At 55.4% G+C, this 21499-nt stretch overlaps 2 protein-coding genes across 10 annotated transcripts; both read right to left on the reverse strand.

Moving 5' to 3' along the window:
- Window positions 1-120: 120 nt before the first annotated feature.
- On the reverse strand, window positions 121-10516 carry MCOLN1 (mucolipin TRP cation channel 1). Of its 2 annotated transcripts, XM_003480808.5 has the most exons (14): window positions 10376-10516; window positions 8462-8667; window positions 7260-7427; window positions 7008-7173; window positions 6244-6352; window positions 5897-5993; window positions 4984-5083; window positions 4675-4781; window positions 4426-4575; window positions 4178-4279; window positions 3269-3391; window positions 2365-2580; window positions 441-571; window positions 121-337 (listed from the first exon to the last, which is right to left on the reverse strand). In XM_003480808.5, the coding sequence occupies exons 1-14, from the start codon at window positions 10404-10406 to the stop codon at window positions 301-303; spliced, it is 1743 nt and encodes a 580-aa protein (XP_003480856.1). In that variant the 5' UTR covers window positions 10407-10516; the 3' UTR covers window positions 121-300. The 2 variants fall into 2 exon arrangements, with proteins under 2 accessions (XP_003480856.1, XP_084869249.1); XM_085013123.1 differs by lacking the exon at window positions 6244-6352 and having other exon boundaries at window positions 5897-5965.
- Window positions 10517-12702: 2186 nt separating this feature from the next.
- ZNF358 (zinc finger protein 358) lies at window positions 12703-17493 on the reverse strand. Of its 8 annotated transcripts, none has more exons than XM_085013117.1 (4): window positions 17460-17493; window positions 15051-15160; window positions 14652-14873; window positions 12703-14520 (listed from the first exon to the last, which is right to left on the reverse strand). In XM_085013117.1, exons 2-4 carry the CDS (start codon window positions 15112-15114, stop codon window positions 12779-12781), a joined length of 2028 nt encoding a protein of 675 aa, XP_084869243.1. In that variant the 5' UTR covers window positions 15115-15160; window positions 17460-17493; the 3' UTR covers window positions 12703-12778. The 8 variants fall into 8 exon arrangements, with proteins under 8 accessions (XP_084869243.1, XP_084869245.1, XP_084869246.1 ...); XM_085013119.1 differs by lacking the exon at window positions 14652-14873 and adding an exon at window positions 15299-15536; XM_085013120.1 differs by lacking the exon at window positions 14652-14873 and adding an exon at window positions 15299-15536 and having other exon boundaries at window positions 17244-17493.
- Window positions 17494-21499: the final 4006 nt, after the last annotated feature.

A 21499-nucleotide genomic window follows, 5' to 3' on the forward strand; every position in this document is an offset into this window, starting at 1 on the left:
CCGCCCCCTGCCATGCTTGGAAGGTCGCGTGGAGCGGGCCAAGCAGAATGTGGCGATGCCTTAAAGGGACCGAGACCAGGTGGCACAGGGAACGCCCCTCCCGCTAGAAATGAGAACAAGTTTATTTTCCCGTTTATTTAACACTCACCCTACCCCAGTCCCACTCTAATGTCCGACCCGACTGTCCCAGGCCCTCACAGGGCACAGCCGGGGGCCGATCCTTAAAAGCAAAGGCTAAAAATAAATAAGCATGGGTCTCCGCAGTCCGGGGGCTAATGTCCAGCTGCAGTCTGGTCCCAGTCAATTCACCAGCAGCGAATGCTCCTCCGAAGCATCTCTGGAGGAAAGGCAGTGTCAGCGGAGGCGGAAGGCATCAGTTCCCTCTGGCGCGCTTCCCTTCCCTCAGCCAATCCCAAACCCGAGCCAACCCAGTCTCTAACCGGCCGCAGCAGCAGAGGAGGCTGCAGGCAGAGCCGCTCCCGCGACGGAATTTGCCGGAGGTGGGGCTGTCCTGGCACTGTGCAATGTAGGCCTGGAGTTCACTCTCCTCCGCGCCTGTTCCGCCCGGGTGCTGGGGAGAGATGCCCGGTGGCCCGGCATGAAAGTGGCCTCGGACTTCCCAGGCTCTTAACATAGGCCCTCATCTACCCCTCCTCTCCAGTCTCTGGTTCCTCCCGGCCCTCTCACGTCTGCGCCTTGGCACTGGCGCCCTCCACCTGCTGTTTATGGTTTGCTTTGCTGACCACTGATTGTAGGCATACCCCTGACTCTCCGTCACCTGGTGCCTTCTGCTGTGACTCCAACACCGAGAGCCATACCTGACCCAATCTAGGTGCTTGACAACCATCTACTGACTTGAGAACACACAGCGGGAGCAAAGTCTGGGCTTGTACACCCAGCGCTGACACACGTGTGTGATTTTTTTTTTTTTTTTAAGTGTGTGATCTTTAAGTGCTAGACCAAGATCTGCTCCTTGAGCCTGGGTGATAGAAGCGTCCTGTGGGCTGGCTGTATCCAGGCATCTGCATCCCCGGTTCCAGTAAATGTTCTGACAATGTTATCCCAAGCTCATGGGGTCAGGGGCCACTCTCACTTCTCCAAGTCCTTTCTGGCTACAACAAAGGCTTGGCTTTGGCTGTTCCTTCTCCCTGCTGCGTGCTCTCTCTACCCGCCCCCCCCCCCCCCGCCCCAGGGCTCCTGTCTCATCAATTTAGTTCTGACATGATGAAAATGTTCACTATCTCTGCTGTCCATATATGGTAGCTACTAGCCACATTGGCTTTGGGGCACTTGCTATGGAGATGGTGTCAGTGAGGAACTGAATTCAGAACTGTATTTCATTTTCATTAGAATCAGATTTTTTTTTTTTTTTGTCTTTTTAGGCCCTCACTCAAGGCATATGGAAGTTCCCAGGCTAGGTAGGGGCTGAATCAGAGCTGTAGCTGCCAGCCCACACCACAGCCACAGCAAGGCCAGATCCTCATGGCAACGCCAGATCCTTAACCCACTGAGCCAGGCCAGGGATCGAACTCCAAACCTCATGGTTCCTAGTCGGATTTCGTTTCCACCTGAGCCATGATGGGAATTCCACAGAATCAGATTTTAAATAGTCACATGTAGCTAAAGACCCGTGTTGGACAGCACATTCTAAAAACTTTCCTGGATTCACCCCAATACCAGAGTAAAGCAGGGGTCCTCTGTAACCTTCCATACCTCCTTTATGGTTGTCTTACTCCTGCTTGTGCATGATCCATCCTGCCCACGGTCTTGGACAGACCGTGTACGTCTGCTTTCCTAGAGGCCCAGTGCCCGGCACAAGGCTTGGCACACCAACAGCCCCTGGAACATGTTGGTTAAAAGATTCTATCTGCCACGCCCATGATCTACTCCGACCCCTGCAGCCTGCAGGATGACTGCTGGGTCCCTGGATCCAAGCAGCTCCCATAGGACAGAGGGGATGGGAGCAGGGCTTCCAGATCAGACAGTCCTGCACTGAGCCAGGTTCCACCGTGTGCTTTGTAGGTGACCTTGGGCAAGACACTGAAATTCTATGACTTGGTTTCCCTGTGGGTAAAAGCAGATGTAGGAGCCCTACCTGGCCTGGGCCCCACACTTTAATAAAACAGCATGTGGCGCCTATGACAGGGACGGTTATCAGCCCTTCCTGGGCCCCCCAATTCTGAGCCGCCCTCTCCTTTGGCCTCATAAAATCGACCACGTTCCCTCCCTGGGTCCTTCTCTCCACACCCAGCCATGGCCAATTGCAAGGAACTCAGAGTGTGGGGCTGTGTGTGCACACGTGTGGGTCGCCCCACCCCCTCCAGGGAGGCAGGCCAGGAAGAGGCGCGTGGGCAGGCAGCTGACCTTGATGGTGTCGTAGGCCCCAGTGATGAGCGCGATGAAGAGGCTAAGCACCATGTAGATGAAGAGGCTGATGAAGGAGTACAGGTAGAGCTGGGAGAAGAGCCAGACCAGGCTGCTGCGACCCTGCTGGGCCTGCATCGCTGCAAATGTCACGAACATGTCGTCCCCGTTGATGAGTGAAAACAGGCACTCGGACACCATGGACAGCGAGCGGAACTGCAGGGGGTTAGGGGGTCAGAGGGAGCTGTTGGCGTGGCTAGGGTGGGGGTTTGGGGGGGGGATGGAGGGGTCAGTGGGGACAGAGTACCAGGAGCTGTGGGTGAGACTGGGGGTGAAGGGGGATTGGGGGTCAGAAGGGGCAGTGGGGAAGTTCCCGTTGTGGGACAGTGGAAACAAATCCAACTAGGAACCATGAGGTTTTGGGTTCGATCCCTGGCCTTGCTCAGTGGGTTAAGGATCCGGCGTTGCCGTGAGCTGTGGTGTAGGTTGCAGACGCAGCTCAGATCTGGTGTTGCTGTGGCTGTGGTGTAGGCCGGCAGTTATAACTCTAGCCTGGGAGACGCCTAGCCTGGGAACCTCCATATGCTGTGGGTGTGGCCCTAAAAAGACAAACCAAAAAAAAGTGGGGACAGGAGTCACGATGGGGCCACTTGGGAGGGTAGGTCACTGAAAAATGACAAGGCCATAGGGTCAAGGCCAAGGTCATTGGTGGTTAGAGGGGACAGTGGGCAGAACTGCTGAAGATTTGCTGGTAAGGTATCAGGGGTCAAGGTGAGTTGCTCAGTGTCACCAAGTCAACAATAGATAGACCAGGAGTCAGAGGGCTCAGGAGGTAGGAAGGGGAGCCAGAGACCCCTTGGCTATGGGTCATGAGTGCCATCCGCGGGTCCTGGCCAGCCCCTACCTTCACATGGTAGGGCCCCAACACGATCCAGCCACAGAAGCAATAGCCCAGGTAGATGACAGCCACACAGCAGCAGAAGCGCATGACGCTGGGCAGGGCCACTCGCAGTGTGGCGATGAGGATCTGTGGAGGGGCAGACAGGGGACTGCAGTGAGGGCACAGCCACAACCCAGGCAGGCTGTGAGCAGGATGGAGTGAAGCCCACCCAAGGGCATGCTGGGTGACCAAAATGGGGGAGCCTCCGAAGGAGCAGGATAACGTGAGAAAGAGTATATATATGGAGTTCCCGTCGTGGCGCAATGGTTAACGAATCCGACTAGGAACCATGAGGTTGAGGGTTTGGTCCCTGCCCTTGCTCAGAGGGTTAACGATCCGGCATTGCCGTGAGCTGTGGTGTAGGTCGCAGATGCAGCTCGGATCCCGCGTTGCTGTGGCTCTGGCGTAGGCTAGTGGCTACAGCTCCGATTCGACCCCTAGCCTGGGAACCTCCAAATGCCGCAGGAGCGGCCCAAGAAATAGCAACAACAACAACAACAACAACAAAAAGACACAAGACAAAAAAAAAAAAAAAAGTATATATATGTGTGATTGGGTCATTTTGCTGCACAGGAGAAATTAACAAAACACTGTAAATCAACTATAATAAAAAAAAAAAAAAGAAGAAGAAGGGGCAGGATGGTGCTGAGAGGGCACCCATGGCTTGGGTATGAGAGCAGGCTCACATGGCCCAGGAGTAGTGACAGGTAGGCCTGGGGTGGGCAGGTTACTGGAGGAAGAGGCTCACGGTTCTGGGTCACCGGCAGGAGCTGGTGACTGAAATGCATGTGTGAATTGATTTGGGGATGGGGGTGGGAATGCAGGAACATGCGGCGCCACCTAGAGGGCCCTGCCTGTGTGTCTGAGGCTTACATTGTACTTATGGAAGAAGGTCAGGTAGCGGATGACGCCGACCCAGACGAGCAGTGTCGAGGTGCCCAGGAGGATGCTGCAGACATCGTAACTTGCCAGGTTCTAAGGGCGGGAGCAGCGTCAAACCCATCAGACCTGGCCCTTCCCTGGGGACGTGGTGCCAGGCAGGCATCCTGGGGGTGGAACAGAGGACCAGGGTCTGGAAGGAGATGAGGGGGGGCTCCGGGCAGGGCATGGGCAGGACCCACCTTAGCTTCGATGCCAATCTTCATGATGGTGCCTGAGATGGTGAGCACATCACTAGTGACCAGCAAGATGTACCAGCCGTTGACAAATTCCAGCCGCTCCCACAGGCTGACGACCCGACCCCGCTTCCGCCTGATGAACCTGACAAACTCCTGTGGGGGGAGGTTACGGGGGGGGGGGGGGGGAGAAGGGTGGTCAGGTCCTGGGTACAGGTTATCCCAGAGCTGGGTGAGGATAGGGGTGTCTCTCACGTTCTGCAGCAGGAAGCCTCGGAGCAGCGAGCGGGCACACAGCAGGAAGGAGAAGGAGCAGGTGAGGATAACGACGACATCAAACAGGAGCCGGAAGCTGTTGTCTCCTGCGGGGAGGGGGCCCCAGGCAAGGCCAGGTGAGGCAGCTGGACCAAGCCTGAGGGGCTTCAGGGCTGGTTTTGGCTGGTCAGTGGGCTCATGGGTTTCTCTGGGTGAGTCAGGAGCTTGGCCCCTGCTGGTCTGGGGCTTAGGGATTCCTGGGCAAGTCAGGACCCCTGGTCAGTGCTGGCCTGGGGTATGGGGGCTCACCATGGCCGAAGACGCTGGGGTGCTTACACTCCTGGATGTGGGCCTGGGTCTCCAGGCTGATGGGGACACGCCCACTGTGTGCCTTATTGTCAAATGTGATCTGCAGGGGTGCGGGGGAGACAGGACAAGGCAGAGTAAACCTTGGCAGACCTAGGCTCCTAGACCCTCACGACGGATAGTCTCTCCAGCCCCAGCCTCCAACAGCACATCCTCACTGCCCTTGGTCAAGAGTCCCCAGGTCCAGGAGTTCCCATCATGGCACAGTGGTTAACGAATCCGACAAGGAACCATGAGGTTTCGGGTTCCATCCCTGGCCTCGCTCAGTGGGTTAAGGATCCGGTGTTGCCGTGAGCTGTGGTGTAGGTCACAGATGTGGCTCAGATTCAGTGTTGCTGTGGCTGTGGCGTACGCCAGTGGCTACAGCTCTGATTAGACCCCTAGCCTGGGAACCTCCATATGCCGCAGAAGTGGCCCTAGAAAAGGCAAAAAAAAAACAACAACAAGGAGTTCCCGTCGTGGCGCAGTGGTTAACGAATCCGACTAGGAACCATGACGTTGCGGGTTCGGTCCCTGCCCTTGCTCAGTGGGTTAACGATCCGGCGTTGCCGTGAGCTGTGGTGTAGGTTGCAGACGCGGCTCGGATCCTGCGTTGCTGTGCCTCTGGCGTAGGCTGGTGGCTACAGCTCCGATTCAACCCCTAGCCTGGGAACCTCCATATGCCGCGGGAACGGCCCAAGAAATAGCAACAACAACAAAAGACAAAAAGACAAAAGACAAAAAAAAAAAAAAAACAAACAACAAGAGTCCCCAGGTCCAGAGCTCAGGAGCCCTGTGCCCCATCACCCCACCACTGGCCCAGTCTGTCACCGCCCCCCCACCCCGCCCCGCCCCACCCCCGGCACTGCGGGCTTACCAGGATGCTGAAGGTGTAGCAGTCAGGGATTTCATTGTTGATCAGGCTCTGGAGGTTAATGGTCTTCAGCTGGAAGTGGATGGTGACGTTGATCAGCCTGGGGGGGAGGCTTGGGTGAGGGGGAGGGGGCTCTGCCTGACCCTGCAGCCCCCAAGGGCCAGCCCTCAGCCCCGTGCTGACTCTGCAGCTGGCAGAGGAAGTGCTCACTTGGCAGCATCAGCGAGGCCGACCCTGCCCCCGCCTGTGGGGAAGTGGCCGCCCTTGGGAAGGGGGGGGTGATCCTGCCCCACTGAAGGTGCCTGTGGTCCTGCCTCCCCCCACCCTCCACCCCCTTGATTGGGCAGTACTTGTGGAATTTGAGCGTGAGGTTCTTGTAACTGGTGCTGCCATCCGAGAGGCCAAGATCATCACTGGGGGGCACAGGGGGTCTCTCGGGGGGGTCCACCCGGATACAATCTGAGGACAGGGAGTCAGGGAAGGGACACTGGGGGAGGCACAGGCAGGTCTCCCCAGAATCCCCAACAGCCCCCTTCCCTGCTTCCCTTCCCCCTTTGTATTTATTATTTTTAATTAAATGGTTTTTTTGTCTCTTTCCTGCAGCATGTGTAAGTTCCCAGGCCGAGGTCGAATCGGAAGTGTGGCTGCCAGCCTATGCCACAGCCACAGCTACTCGGGATCCGAGCCGCATCTGCAACCTCTGCTGCAGCTTGTGGCAACGCCAGATCCTTAACCCACCGAACAAGGCTAGGACGTCGTACATCCTCACGGAAACTATGTTGGGCTCTTAACCCGCCGAGCCACAACAGGAACTCCCCCCTTTGTATTTAAACATTTGCCATTTGTTCCTCTGTCTCCCCAACAGGGAAGAGCCTGGTCTGTTTCATTCCCTGCACAGACCCTAGGACCTGGTGCTCAGTGGGCTTCAAGTGTTTAGTGAATGAAAGACACTGACGTGTAACACTCAACTCTTTCCACGTGCCAAGGACTCTACTAATCATCAAATGCTTAATGATCACAACCACCCCATCTCCCGGAGGAACAGGAGGCAGACTGGGCTTTTAACCCCAGTAGCCGGGGCTCCCAAAGGCGCAGCCCTGCCCGGTCCACTCACCAGTGACGACCATCGGGTCGATGTCAAAGGTGTCGTTGGCTGGGTCCACATGGCCTCGGTGGTAGTAGCACTGGCAGAGGGCCAGGGCCGAGCCATTGGCCCAGGGGCCACCCCCGCCCCGCACATAGGCATACCGGCCCAGTGACATGTCAGGGAGCAGCAGGTACTGTGGGTGAAGAAGGGGAGGGTCCATCAGCCCCGCCCCCTCTGCCCCGCAGGCCCACCTGCCCACCTGCTCCTGGCTGTCCGCACCTGGTCCACGGCATAGAAGATGGACTGGTACAGCTGCTCCCGTGTGTAGGCTGCGAAGGTGTCATCAGCCCCGTCCGAGTAGCCCAGCAGGAAGAGGTGCCGGAAGGCGATGGTGTTCTCCTCTCGGAAGGTCACTGCCAGCTGGTTGCTGAGCCCAAACAGGATGAGCTGGCAGGAGGGACAGGGAGGATTGGCACTGCCACTGGGATGGGGTCTCTCACAGTGAATGAGTGGAGGAAGAAGAGAGGGCCACCCCCCCAACCCCTGGCCCCAGGACATGCCAGCCATGGGGAGCACATGGTGGCCATTCACCCACGGAACTCCTGGCAACTGCTAATGTTCATTAAATGTTTGCTGGCTGCTGGGTTGGGTGCTAAACCCAAACCTCCAGGGTAAGTACCACCACTGGGCCCCTTTGCCAAGGGGAGAATTAGAGGCCTGGTAACATGTCCAAAGTCAGAGCACTAGACCAGAAGCTCCTCAAAGCCAGGGCTGGGTCTGATTCATCCTGGAGTCTTTCGAGCCCAGCAGTTGTGGGCAGGGGCACCTCTATTCAACCACCGGGCCAGTTCTCTTTGAGAGTCTGTATGCCATCAGACTGCCAAGGTCCAAGTGACACTCCGAGTGTTCAGTGGCTGTGTGACTCTGAACAAGTCCCTGAACCTCTCTGAGCCTCAGTTATCTCATCTATAAAAAGAGGCAAAAGCGGTTGCCAGAACCTCAGAGGGCATTTGTGAGGTTTAAAGAAGCCGCTCCCGGAGTTCCCGTCGTGGCGCAGTGGTTAACGAATCCGACTAGGAACCATGAGGTTTCGGGTGCAATCCCTGCCCTTGCTCAGTGGGTTAAGGATCCGGCGTTGCCATGAGCTGTGGTGTAGGTTGCAGACGCGGCTCGGATCCCGCGTTGCTGTGGCTCTGGCGTAGACCAGAGGCTACAGCTCCGATTCAACCCCTAGCCTGGGAACCTCCATATGCTGCGGCACTGGCCCAAGAAATAGCAAAAAAAAAGAAAAAGACAATAAAGAAGCCGCCGCTCCCACGCAGATCCCACAGGACTTCCTGATTGATTCGTGCTACTATCACTTTCAATATGCTGCTGTGGGGTCAGGACTAGGCTTCAACTCCAAGACCCTCTTTCAGGGCACACATCGGCCCCAGGGGGCGTTCCAGGGGGCGTTCTATTGCGGCCCCTGAAGGTCTCACCTGCACAGTGACCACCAAGATCTTCACCACTTGCAGCATGAGCTTGAAGGGCTTGCGGCCCTTGGCCCGAAATTTGTCACAGGGACTCATGAAGAAGTACTTGAGCCGCCGGCGGAGGTCTTCCTCTTCTGGAGGGGTCTCAGGGGCTGGGGAAGCTCCCGCTTGGGTCCCATACCCAGGGCTGGGTGTCAGGAGGTGCTCAGTCTCTGTGGGATGGGAGAGGGCAGTGGGGACCAGACCTAGGCAGGGCCATCTGCCAACAGGGGAGGCAGATCCCAAGCTTCTGCCGAGAAAGAACTCTGGAGATCTAAGAAAAACCAAAAAATTCACAGCATTTTCTGGACACATGCAGCAGTGCTGCTCAGAGGTTACAGGTTACTCAAAAGGTCCTGAGTTGATTCCTGCCCCTGTCCCAGGGCACTCAGCCTCCCTGAGCCTCAGTCTCCTCCTCTGCAAAATGGGGCATTAATATCTCTCACCAGGAGGCTAAGGATCAGATCTTTACAATGCATTCAGTTTTTGAGCTTCAAAAGTTTCTCCACGAGTAGAGGTTGTTCTAAGAACTGCTTATTCCCTTCAATCCTGACCAGCCCAAGAGGAAAGTCCAAATTTTCAGCACCTGCTGGGGTCACAGCCAGTCATGGCAGCCAAGAACTGTCCCTGACACACCCCACCACCCCTACTTGGAGAACCCTGCTTCTTTCCAGGGCCTGGCTGGCCCCCTGCCTGGCACAGCCACCAGGATGAACATGGGCACTGTCAGAACCTGTCCTGCAAGGAGGGCCAGATCCTGGCTGGTTCCTTTGGAGCTCAGATGCTGTTGTAGTTTACAAAGCGGCTGGATGAGAAGCCGGAGGGCCAGCTGCCTCCCTGGCTGGGATCACAGCTAAGCCACCCAGACTCTAACAGCCAGGACACTTCTTAGATGTCTCCAGCTAGCTTACGAAGGGAAGATCGGGTGTTCCTGTCGTGGCTCAGCGGTTAACAAACCCGACTAGCATCCATGAGGATGCAGGTTCCATCCCTGGCTTTGTTCAATGGGCTACGGATCCAGCGTTGCCATGAGCTGTGGTGTGGGTGGCTCAGCAGTTAACAAACCCGACTAGCATCCATGAGGATGCAGGTTCCATCCCTGGCCTTGTTCAGTGGGTTAAGGATCCAGCGTTGCCATGAGCTGTGGTGTAGGTGGCAGACTCGGCACGGATCCTGTGTTGCTGTGGCTGTGGTGTAGGTAAAACTACAGCTCCGATTAGACCCCTAGCCAGGGAAGCTCCATATGCCTCAGGTGCAGCCCTAAAAGGACAAATAAATAAATAAATGAATAAGTAACAACAACAACAAAACAAAAAACGAAGGGAAGACCAATGCAATCGGCCTTCCTCTAGGGTCCCCTATGAGAGGCTACTGAGGTCAGGAAAGCTGAGCTTCCATTAGTTTGGTGATCTGAAATTGAGTTAGGCACCTAGGTTTCAGGAGGCAATGACCAACACTCCTCTCTGGGTTTAGAGAAGCTGAACATTTGCCTCCTGATTTGGGGAAGGAAAATCTGAGAGTCTCACATGCAACTGGGGTTGTCTGAGTTCTGGCAGAGCTGAGCAATCCGAATCTAGACTCAGAATGCAAACCCTGGGACCCTGACCGCCAGGAGTCGCCTGAGTTGAGGCACGCTGAGCACAGCCTAGGTTCAGGAAGGGCGGTCGGGAGTCCTGCCACTCCAAGGTCGCAAAGCTAGTGCCCACCCGCCGCCCAGGTAATAGGAGCCGTCAGCCCGTATCGCCACCACGGGGAAGCTTGAGAGGTCAGCACCGGCGCTGAGGAATGAGAAACCCGGGGCTCCGCCGCCCTAGGTCGGAGAAGTCGGCCGCCGGCCCGCCGCCTGCGTTCGGCGACCCGCAGGGCCGCCTGCGCCCTCACCTGAGCCGCGCGGGCCTACGGGGACTGCCATGCCGGAGCGAGTAGCACCGGACGCGGGCGAGCGCCGCGGCGCAGCCGGGGTCCGAACGCCCGCCGCTGTCACTGCGGCCTCGCTCCCTCGCGGTGCAGCTTCAAACCCTCCCGCATCAGCTGACTCGCGCCCCCAGTCACGTGACCCACACGGTTCAAAAAGCAATCGACGCGATCCGGTCCCGCCCTCTGCGCCACGACGCCCCCTGCAGGAGCTGCACGCATGCGTGACTCAGCTGGCGATTTACAGCCCTTAGACGGCCGTGCGGTCCTAGCGCCGACGGGCGAAAAATGAATGTGCTGGGGGATGGGCTGGCTGTGAGGGAGCCAACTTTGCCCTGGCTGGGTCCTGGCTCCCTATCATGCCCGCGTGCAATGCCAACCTCTTGACTTCCATGTCCAGTGCTTGACCCCCTTACCCTCCACAGACTCTGGTGATGATCCCACATTTTATCTCAAGACTGCCCTGCTTCCTACCCCCCAGAAACCCCGCATTCCTCTTAAACCCCTCTCATCTGAACTACCATCAAACCCTCTATAATTTCGTAATTATATCCCAAACAGGACTACTTTTCCCCACTCCTATGGCTATCAGCCCAGAGTCCCTCAACACCCTGGCCCCTGCCATTGTACCAACGTCCCTGATCTTAGGCTCCCATTCTTTTTTTTTTTTTTTTTTCCATTTTATGGCTGCACATATGGCTAGGGGTCAAATTGGAGCTGCAGCTGTTGGCCTACACTACAGCCCCAGCAACACCAGATCAGAGCTGCATCTGTGACCTAAGCCACAGCTTGTGGCAACTCCGATGGATCCTTTTTTTTTTTTTTTGTCTTTTGTCCTTTTAGGGCCACACCCTTGGCATATGGAGGTTCCCAGGCTAGGGGTCTAATCAGAGCTGTTGCTGCCAGCCTATGCCAGAGCCGAAGCAACACCAGATCTGAGCCACGTCCATGACCTACACCACAGCTCACAGCAATGCTGGATCCTTAACCCACTGAGTGAGGCCAGGGATCAAACCCACAACCTCATGGTTCCTAGTTGGATTCGTTTCCACTGCACCATGATGGGAGCTCCCCAACAGATCCTTAACTCACTGAGCAAAGCCAAAGATGGAACCCCCAACTTCATGGATGCTAGTCCAGTTCTTAACCTGATGAGCCACAACAGGAACTCCCTTAGGTTCCCATTCTTGATCTCCCCATTCCACTCTTCATCCAGCAGCTAGAAGGAGCTTCAAAAGATTATTCATATTAGTCCTCTGTCAGAACCTACTAATGTCTTCCTATTTCTCCAGGATGTCAAGCAAGCTCCCCACTTCAGTCTACCCGGCCCTTTGTTCCATGCCCCACCCACTCCTACCTCCTCCCCAGGCTCATCTCTCAGTAGCCCCAGGGCCTTTGCACAATCTTGTCCTAGAGCATAAAGGTTAACAACCCAGGCTCTGGAAGGCAGACAAAAGGAGCTTCGACCTAGGAAACTTCTGTGTCTTCCAAAAAGTCACTTAAACTCCATGTACCTCAGTTTACTCATTTGCAAAATGGCGTAACTTCGTCAAAGTTACCTGCCTCATGGAGCTGTTGAGAGAATTAAATGAGAAAATGCAAGAGCATAGCACATCTCAGGGCAAATAGCACTGATGATTAGAGATTAGTGGGATTATAAAGTCCTTCCTTAAGGAAGCTGTCCCCCATCTAAATCAGAAGTCTTGTTATGCTTCTTCTGGAATGTACCATACTGTAATTACTTTTTAAAACTTTCTGAACTGAGTCTCTGTGAGCTCTGTGAGGGCCAAGGCCATGCTTATCTTGCCCCCTGCTGAGACCGGAGCAATCAACAGATGTTTGTTAAATGCATAAATGAGGGACTCTTTTGTCCCACTGTGTATGCAGGCTTTGAAGGGCAAGGGTTAAGTTAGGGGAGCAGATGGGGCAGGGCTGCCCACATGGTTTCACATCAGCTTCCATTACCAGCCTGTTAGATGGTCCACATGACAGAAATCCCACCTTTTGTGGGAAAGCCAAGTCCAAGAGGAAATGATGCTGCTTATGCACCTGCAGGGTGTGGCTGCACCTGACTGGGGTGGCCAGATCTGGGAGAGCAGAGAGTGGTGACTGCTAGGATGGACCAGTGTGAGACTTGGTAGGGGAAGCTGGGAAGCCTGGAGGATGTTGGAGGGAAAGCCAGGACATGGAGGTTCCATTATGCATGGCTGGCTCAGGCCATACCCTCCCAGCTCCCAAGGAAGAGGCCGTGTATTAGAGGAAAAAAGAGCAACAGGAGAACCATGACACAGAGCCAGGAGGCAGTGGGAAGATTTTACTAACTGCACGACACACAACTTTCCCAGGCCCCTGTGGGTTCTCGCATGCCCTTCAGCCATCAGGCCCCAGCAGTGCCCCTTGCTCCTGCACCCACTCGGGGCTCTCGCCAGTAGGGAGGGCTGGGCTGACAGTGTCACGGGTGGGAGAGGTAGGGTCAGGGTGGGACTTGGAGTTGGGGTCAGGGCTGGGCACAGGATCCGGACCTGGGCTGGGACCAGATCCACGGTCAGGGTTGGCCACAAGGTCAGAGCTGGCATTGCGCCCAGGCTTAGGGTCAGAAGATTTGACAGAATCAGAGGTGGGGGTAGATCCAGAGCCAGGGAGGGGTTTGGGGCTGGGTTTGGGGAGGGAGCCCAGCACAGAGCCAGGGTCAGGGTCAAGGCTGGAGCTGGGGCCTGGGCTGAGGCCCAGGCCAGAGCCAAGCACAGAGACAGCATCAGGACCCAGGAGAGAGACCTGCCCCGGCCTCAACATTGAAGCAGGGCTAAGGCCCAGGCCAGCAGCGGCAGCTGCAGCTGCAGCCGCTGCAGCGGCCGCACCTTCATGCACCCTCTTGTGCTTGGTGAGGCTGGAGGCTTGGCCGAAGGCCTTGCCACAGAGCTGGCAGCGGTAAGGGCGCTCGCCCGAATGCACGTGCAGGTGCTGGAGCAGCGCCGAGCTCTGCCCGAAAGCCTTGGAGCAGTGGGGGCAGGCGTAGGGCCGCTCGCCCGTATGGATGCGCAGGTGGTGCTGCAGGTTGGAGCTCTGGCCGAAGGCCTTGCCGCAGTGGGGACAGCGGTACGGGCGCTCGGCCGTGTGCGTGCGCTGGTGCTGAAGCAGAGCCGAACTCTGCCCGAAGGCCTTACCGCACTGCGGGCAGGGGTACGGCCGCTCGCCGGTGTGTGTGCGTAGGTGCTTGAGCAGCGCTGAACCCTGCCCGAAGCCCTTGGCGCACACGGGGCACTTGTGCGGCCGCGGCCCACCGTGCGTACGCAGGTGCTGCGCCAGCAGCGAGCCGTGGCCAAAGGCTTTGCCGCACACGGGGCAGTGGTGCGGCTTCTCGCCGCTGTGGCTGCTGCGGTGCTTCAGCAGCGTGGAGCGCCAGCCAAAGGCCTTGCCGCACGCCGCGCACTGGTAGGGCCGGGCACCGGTGTGGATGCCGCGGTGCTGGGCCAACGTAGCGCCGTGGCTGAACGACTTGCCGCAGTCGGGGCAGCGGTAGGGCTTCTCGCCACTGTGGGTGCGGCGGTGCTGGCTCAGCCCCGAGCTGCGGCGGAAGGCTCGCCCACAATCAGGGCAGGAGAAGGGCCGGGGCGGGCTGGCAGGTGCAGGGAGCACTGCGGGGCTGGTGGCCAGGACCTCGGGGGTGGCAGTAAGGTCGGATGAGAGGGGGTCCAGGTCTGGGGCGGCAGAGGGGCTGAGGGTGTCGCTGTTAGGGTCGAGAACCAAGGGGACAGGGCCAATGACGTCTGGGTCGTCGAAACTTGAAGACATGGGGTCGAGATCTTGGGGATCCGAGTCACGGGTGCCCGAGATGGAGCTTGGAGCTTCCACATCGGGATCCAGATCCTCAGAGACAGGCTCCAGATCTTCATAGCTGGGGTCCACATCTTCAGAGACAGTGTTGAGGTCTTCCGGGTCAGGCTCTGGGTTTCCAGAAACTGGGTCCAGCTCTTCTGAGTTGGGGTCTAGGTCTTCCGAGTCGGAGTCAAGCTCTTTATAGGCGGGCCGCAGGCCTTTGTGGCCTGGGTTCCTGACCAGGACAGAGCGCCGCATCCCCGGTGTGGAAGTGCCAGCCGTTTCTGGGGCAGGATCTAGAGGATGAGGACAGAGGGTAGGTGAAGGTAGGTTCTGGGGAAACGGGGGTCTCTTTAGGCACCTGGGTTGGGAAGGGAGCGATGTGGGGGGGCTGGGCCATGCCCCAGATTCACTCCAGGAAACATACACATGGATCCTTCTCTTGTCTCATACTGCAGGGAGACTCTGCACTCTTCCCCGCCAGGGCAGGGAGAAGAGGGACCCCAGTGGAACACGGGGGCCCCTCCCTTCTCAGCCCCACACCGGGAGAGAAAGCATGGGACCCGGCACTGGAGGTCTCCAGTACCCAGCTCCATGGCTCTGCCCCTCTCTCCATCCTGGGTTCCTCCTCTCGTGGGAAGCTTGGGTCCTGTGGAGGAGAGAGAGTCCTAGATGCCTATCCCCTTGATCATGGCCCCTTCATAGGGAAGACAGTGGCTGTCAGGGTTCCTGTGCTTGCTCCTAAGTACACAGCCTAAATTCTAGTCCTGTAGTTGGGGGTGGCATATGTGGGGGTTCCTGGGAAGGAGGGGGACCCTTGGCTCACCTCCTTGAAAGGAAGCAGCCTGATCTCTGAAGCCTCTATCTGGAGCGCAGAGGGCAAACAACATCTGGTACTCCTCCTGGGGGAACGCGGGGAGACCCCTGGCTTGCTTCCTGGGGAAGAGACCATGTGAATTCTAAATCTCACAGTTCTAGGGTAGGACTAAATGTCAGAACCCCTGCTGTCTATTGGAGAGAAAGGATCCTGAATGCAGATTTCTTTTCTTTTTTTTTTTTCTTTTAGGGCCACACCTGCAGTATATTCCAGGCTATGGGTGGAATTGGAGCTGCAGCTGCTGGTGCAGCCACAGCAACACAGGATCCAAGCCACATCTGCAGTCGCAGCTCATCTACACCGCAGCTCACGGCAATGCCAGATCCTTATCCCACCGAGCAAGGCCAGGGATCAAACCCACATCCTCATGGGTACCAGTCAGGTTCTTAATCCACTAAGGCACAACGGGAACTCCATGAATGCAGATTTCTAAAGCTAGAGAGAGGGTGGGGATATAAGATGTGGAACCCCAGGAAGGAGCAGGGACCCATTAGCCAGGAGGGTAGGAACAGATGTCTGTATACCCAAAGCAGATAATAGTTTGCTCAATTGGATAGAAGATCCCTAATTCCAACTCCTAGCTGGGAGGATGGGCAAAATAATACCTGGGGCTGTTCTTGGGGTAATAGGGGGGACCCCAGATCATCTCTTAGGAAGAATCCTGAGTGGTTGACCCCATGGCTGAGGTATGGTGGTGGTGTCAGGACCCTTTGGTCCCCTTCTGGAAGAAAGCTCCTGAATTCTAGCTCCATGGCTGGAGGTAGGGAGGGGGGCAGAGAAGCAATAGCTAGGACCCCTTCTGGGAAGAAGGGGGGAGCTCAGGATTCCCTGAAGGGGAGGTGGTGCTTAGAGCTACCCACCCTATGGCTAGGCCTTGGGGGGCAAACAACAAATAGATCTGTTCCTGGGAGTCAGGCTTTCCTGGGAGTCAGGTGGAGATTCAGCTCTCCTGCCGGGGAGGGGAACCACAGGAGCCACAACCCAGAACTGGGAGTGGGTTTGAAAACAGGGCTCAGTTCCTAGATTGCCTGCTCGCATCTCTTGAGGATGGGTAGGGGGACAGTGCTGGGTCCCTCCTGAATTCCTGGGGGCAGGGGGACCCTTAGACTGGCTCCTGAATGCCCATCTCAGAGCTGGAAGCAGTGAGGAGAAATAATTGGGGTCTTTCCTGAGCTCCTGGAGGGCAGGTGGGACCTTGGATCACATCCTGGGGAAGGGGCTTCCAGAACTCTGGACCCCAAGAGGGAAACAATAACTGGGGTACTGGGGGGACAGAAGAAACAGAATCAGGGCAGATTTTACCTGAAGACACACATCACTGGGAAGAGGCAATGAAATACAGCCTGGATCCCCCGCTTGAGGAAGGGCCTCCTGAACTCCCCACCCCAGGCTGGAGGGTGGGGAGAACAATACCTGGCGCCCCTCTTAGGTTTCTGGGGGGAGGGGGGTCTGGATCGCCTCCAGAAGAGGGGGCGTCCTGGACTCCCGCCCCCTATCTCAGCTGAGAGGTGCCCCCCATACCTCCCGATGGACGGCGCCGAGTTCGGGCCGGGCCCTCCCCTGGGGCCGAGCGGCCGAATAAGCGCGCTAGGCCCCCGGGTGGCACGGCCCCCTCCCATCGTGCCCACGGCCCCGCTCTCCCGGGCCGGGGCGGGCGGCGAGAGGGGCGGGGGTTGGTGGACAGAGGTCTCCCCGGGCCGCGCCCCGCGCCGGGGGCCCCCCGCCCGCCCCCCATCGCGGCCCCCGCCCGCCCGGCCCTCTCGCGGGGACACTCACCCGGCGCCCCTCGCCCCTGCCCGGCCCGCCGCGCCCGCCGCGCCCGCCGGCGCCCCCGGGGCCCGCAGGAAGCCCCCCGCCCGCCAGCCCCGCCGGCGGCCCCCTCGGCCCAGCGGCCCCGCCAGGCGCTCCCGGGGAGCGAGAGGGGCCGGCCGAGGGCCGCAGCGGGAGCTGCTGGGACTTGTAGTTCGCCCGCGCCCGCCTCGGCCGTCGCCATCGCTGCCCCCGCCCCCCGGGCCAGCCTTTGTCCCGGCCCGGCCACCCGGCCGCGCGGCCGCGCCTTTGTCTGCGCCGCGCTCCGCCCGCGCTGTCCCCGCCGCGGCCTCTCCTGTTCTGGGTCTATCTCAGGCGCTCCCGGTCCCTCACCGCCCCTTCTCTCTATCTGCCGAGGTCTGGGTCTCTCCCCGTTTCAATCTCTTTGCCTCTCTTCCTGTCACTTTTTCTTCCTCTCTCCCCCTGTCTCTGCCTCTTGCCCATGTCTCTGATTCTGTCTTGGTTCAAGAAACGCCAAACATCCTGTCTCTTTCCCTAGCCAAGTGGCAATGCACATCAGCATGGTCTAGCCGCTGAGAATTTACAAACTTGTGTATCTTTGCTCAGTCCAGCGTTTCCCTTTAAGACTCCTCCTCCAAGGAAAAGAGTTGGGGATACTGAGTGTTTCCTCCTCCTCCTCCTCGGTCACGGTCACTCACTGCTGTCACTGGTGAACTCCCCCTGTCTGATGCTCTTTCTGAAGCCTGAGCCAGGCCTGGGAAGCACTCAGGGCAGATTCTACCTGAAAACACATATCACTGGGAAGAGGGAATGAAATACAGCCAGGGCAGCCGGCAGCTGGGCTTCGATGTTCTTCCTGGAACATAAACAACAGTCACAGAATATAAACAGTGGTCACACAAGGCCGCTCTGTGGCCACATCTGAGTCCAAGAGAGAGACAAGGACGCTCTACAATCAAAAAATGAATACACATTCCCCCTCTGGATGACCATCGTGTCTTCCCAATGACTGCCCCACATCCATCCCTCCATCTCGGAGGTAGGAATCACCAAAATGCCTGATCATCAATCTGCTCCCTGCTTCCTGACAGCACCAGGCTAGAATTGCTTCTACTTTCAACACCTTAGAACTACCCAGCTTAAACCTGAATCATATAAGTTGCCCTCCTGTCCCCCCAAATCTCTCTTTTAGAGATGTTCCATGGTTCCCCTGCTCTGGGGATCTACGTTGCTGGAGCAAGCTAAAAAAAAAATAAAGCAAAACAAAATTAAAAAAAAAAAACAAAAGAATTTTGTTGACTACAGGTGTGCTTTGCTGGTCTTTGGCTGAATTTGGAGTGAATATTGACACCACTTACCCTCAAATGCCTCACTCTTCCTTCCCGAACCTTCTATATCTGCACTGAACTTATATCCTGAGACCTGCTTTCCACCCCTCTATGAAGAAGCCCGCAGCAGATCTGAGACTGCAATTGGATTATCTCTCTGGTTCCTCATCCTGCCACCTTCTGGATGATCCCATTACAAATAATACTTGTAAAGACAGCTGTCGTTTCTGTCTGCCCAGTATTTCTTTTTTTTTTTTTTTTCTGTCTTTCTTTTTTGGCTGCCCCTCGGTATATGGAGTTCCTAGGCAAGGGATCAGATCTGAGCTGCAGTTGTGACTTAAGCCACAGCTGTGGCAACACCAAATCCTTAACCCACTGTGCCTGGCGGGAGATCGAATCTGTATCCCAGTGCTCCCAAGACACCACCAATCCCATTGCACTACAGTGGAAACTCTGAGTCTGCCCAGTATTTCTATTAGCACTTTGTTTTCCCTTTATAGGTTGCCATCCTTGAGATGGATTCGTGTCTAACGTAGCCCCAAATACCATGTGATTTAAACTTACCAATCTGAGAACCCAACCCCGTGGCTACAAGAATGAGGTCTGGGATGAAGCCATGAAGTTGGAAGATCTCTTTCTTCCTCTGGGATCATGAGCTGTCTATAAGGTCCCATCTGCCAGCACTGGCCTTTCTCAGCTGTCTGGAAGAATAGTCTGCATCCTAAAGCCAATCTATACCAGGAGTTAGAGGTGAGAGTCAGAGAGTTGGTTCTGGCTATATTGGTTGAGCTCCTGGATATAGCTATACCTGAAGCCAAAAGTTCTAAGTCTTTCCCATACCAGGAGCTGAAAAATTTCCTGGGTATTTGAACTAGTTTAGTGGGTTTCTGTCTCTTGCAGCCATGACAGTCTTGATTAATTTAGAAATTTGTTTCCTAAAAAGGGAAGAGCATTAAAGGAAATAACTTAAAATGTGAAAATGGCTGAATAAAGGTGAGGTAGAGAGCCAGGGCCACCACATATGTATTCATTATAAAGTGAATAGGGCTTTAAATTAGTGCAGTGCACAACGTTTCCTGATGTATGCGGCAGCTCTATAGAAAAACCTCCCTCAGGAAACCAGAAATCTGTTATGTGGAAGAAAAAGAGCTGATTAAATTGTTGCTTATTTTATCTTGGCCCTCAGACAGTTTGTCACCTGTGGCTTGAGTGGTTTTGGAGGAAAATATCAAGATATTGGAATATGTGGGAATATTCATGAAATCTTCAACAAGGTCTTTTAAGACAGACACATGCTCCCTTTATATGTTTCTTCTTCTTCTTTTTTTTTTTTTTTTTTTTTTTTTTTTTTTTGTCTTTTTGCCTTTTCTAGGGCCGCTTCTGTGGCATATGGTGGTTCCCAGGCTAGGGGTCTAATCGGAGCTGTTGCCGCTGGCCACAGCCACAGCAACGCTGGATCTGAGCCGTGTCTGCAACCTGCACCACAGCTCATGGCAACGGTGAATCCTTAACCCACTGAGCAAGGCCAGGGATTGAACCTGCAACCTCATGGTTCCTAGTCGGATTTGTTAACCACTGCACCATGACGGGAACTGCACGTGTTTCTTCTTAAAGCAGAGACTAGCACCCGCTCATTTTTGTGAGCTTGCCAGAGCTAAATTCTCTACCTCAAAATAAAAGAGGAATTTAGTAATGAAGATTGGGATTATCCGAGGTCTGGTGGCCACTTGATGCCTCAGCCTGCTTTCAAACATTGAACACCAACACAGCCTGTCTATAAAGGCACAATTACCCTCATTAGGAAGAACCTATTGGCTGAGTCTTCACTCTCTGGATTGTAACCTGGAGAGAGATAGATGCTATGGTGACTGTCAGGCACAGGTCTGTTGCTAGGAGACATGATTCATCAAGATTGGACTCCAGACTCCAAGATCCTGGGGGAGGTTTGGGGAACCAGATCAACCAGGCATCCAATCACAGCATTCCACCCCTCTGGGCCCTGTGGTTGGTTCACCAGCTGGGCATGTGACTCAAACGGCCAATCAGAGTATTCCTTAAATTCCAATGTGAGGAGGTCAGGGTGAAGACCCCCCACCCCTTCCTTTGGGACTTTAATGGTATGGATTTGGGCTTTTTTCTTTTTGCTACTGCTCAGAAAGATGCAGGACTGAGAGGTGGTGAGGGAGAGAGCATGCCTGATGTGGAATCAGCATGCTTGATGTTATACCTGGTCACAGACTTTCTCATCTCTAAGTCAATAAACTCCCTTTCTGCTTAAGCGGATAGAGCTGGGTTTCTGTCACATGCAACAAAAATAACCTAAGATGTTAACAAAATTTAGGCACCATTCAGTGAGCTGCAGCCAAGTGCTGAGCCCTGTTTGAAGAATGGCACATGCACATGTTACTTACTCCTTGTAACCCCTCTATGAAGGAGGAACTGCTGCCGTCCCCATTTTACAGATGAGGAAAATGAGGGTGAAAGCATGACATCACTTGCTCAAGGACAGAAAGAGATAAGGCTGCTGCTTGGTGAAGATTACCGCTGACAAAATGTTTTCCTTTACAAATTCATCTGTTTTCCTAGGTTCAGTCATATTTTATTCAACTAATTTCATAAGCCTTTTTGGTTTTTGTAGTTCATATGAAAAGCCTTCTCTGGGGGGTAAGTGGGATATAGCAAGGATAGACATAAAAACCATAAAATACCTCCAGAATCATTATCTTTCTGGCAAACCATCCCGGGACAGGTCAGTTCCACTGTTAGAAAATGAACTTCAAGTTGTGCCCATATCTGCCTCCTTGTAACTCCTACTCATCATTTATCATCTGGTTTCTGGGTTGCTTTAAACCATTCCTAGAACCAGAGTAGAACACATAATCCTGAAGCTGGGGCTACATGGAACCAAAGCAAGCTTTCTGAGCTTCCTGGCAGTCAAGGAAACAAGGAAACGCCTTTTTGTACATGTAGTCTGGTCAAGAAGCAGAACGGTTACCAGGAGAGCCTGGTTTTATCCTGGGAATCACTATAGGATGAGTTTATTGCAGTGGTTCTCAACTCGGGGCATTCTTCCCACCCCCACCCCCACCCCCTGGCTCCCCAGAGGACATTTGCAATGTCTGGAGATGTTTTTGGTTGTCACAATTGGAGGGGTGGCTGCTGTTGGTGTCTAGTGGGTAGAGGTCAGGGATGCTGCTAAACATCCTACAACACACAAGACAGCTGCCAACCACAAAGAATGTTCCTATTCAGAATGTCAGTAGTGCCGAGATTGAGAAAGCCGGCTTTATGATGAGGTAA

The sequence above is a fragment of the Sus scrofa genome, chromosome 2 (assembly GCF_054392235.1).
Source record: "Sus scrofa isolate SSC_HxYL_T2T_F1_AM1 chromosome 2, Sscrofa_HxYL_maternal_Yorkshire_Landrace_v2.0, whole genome shotgun sequence".
Taxonomy (NCBI): domain Eukaryota; kingdom Metazoa; phylum Chordata; class Mammalia; order Artiodactyla; family Suidae; genus Sus; species Sus scrofa.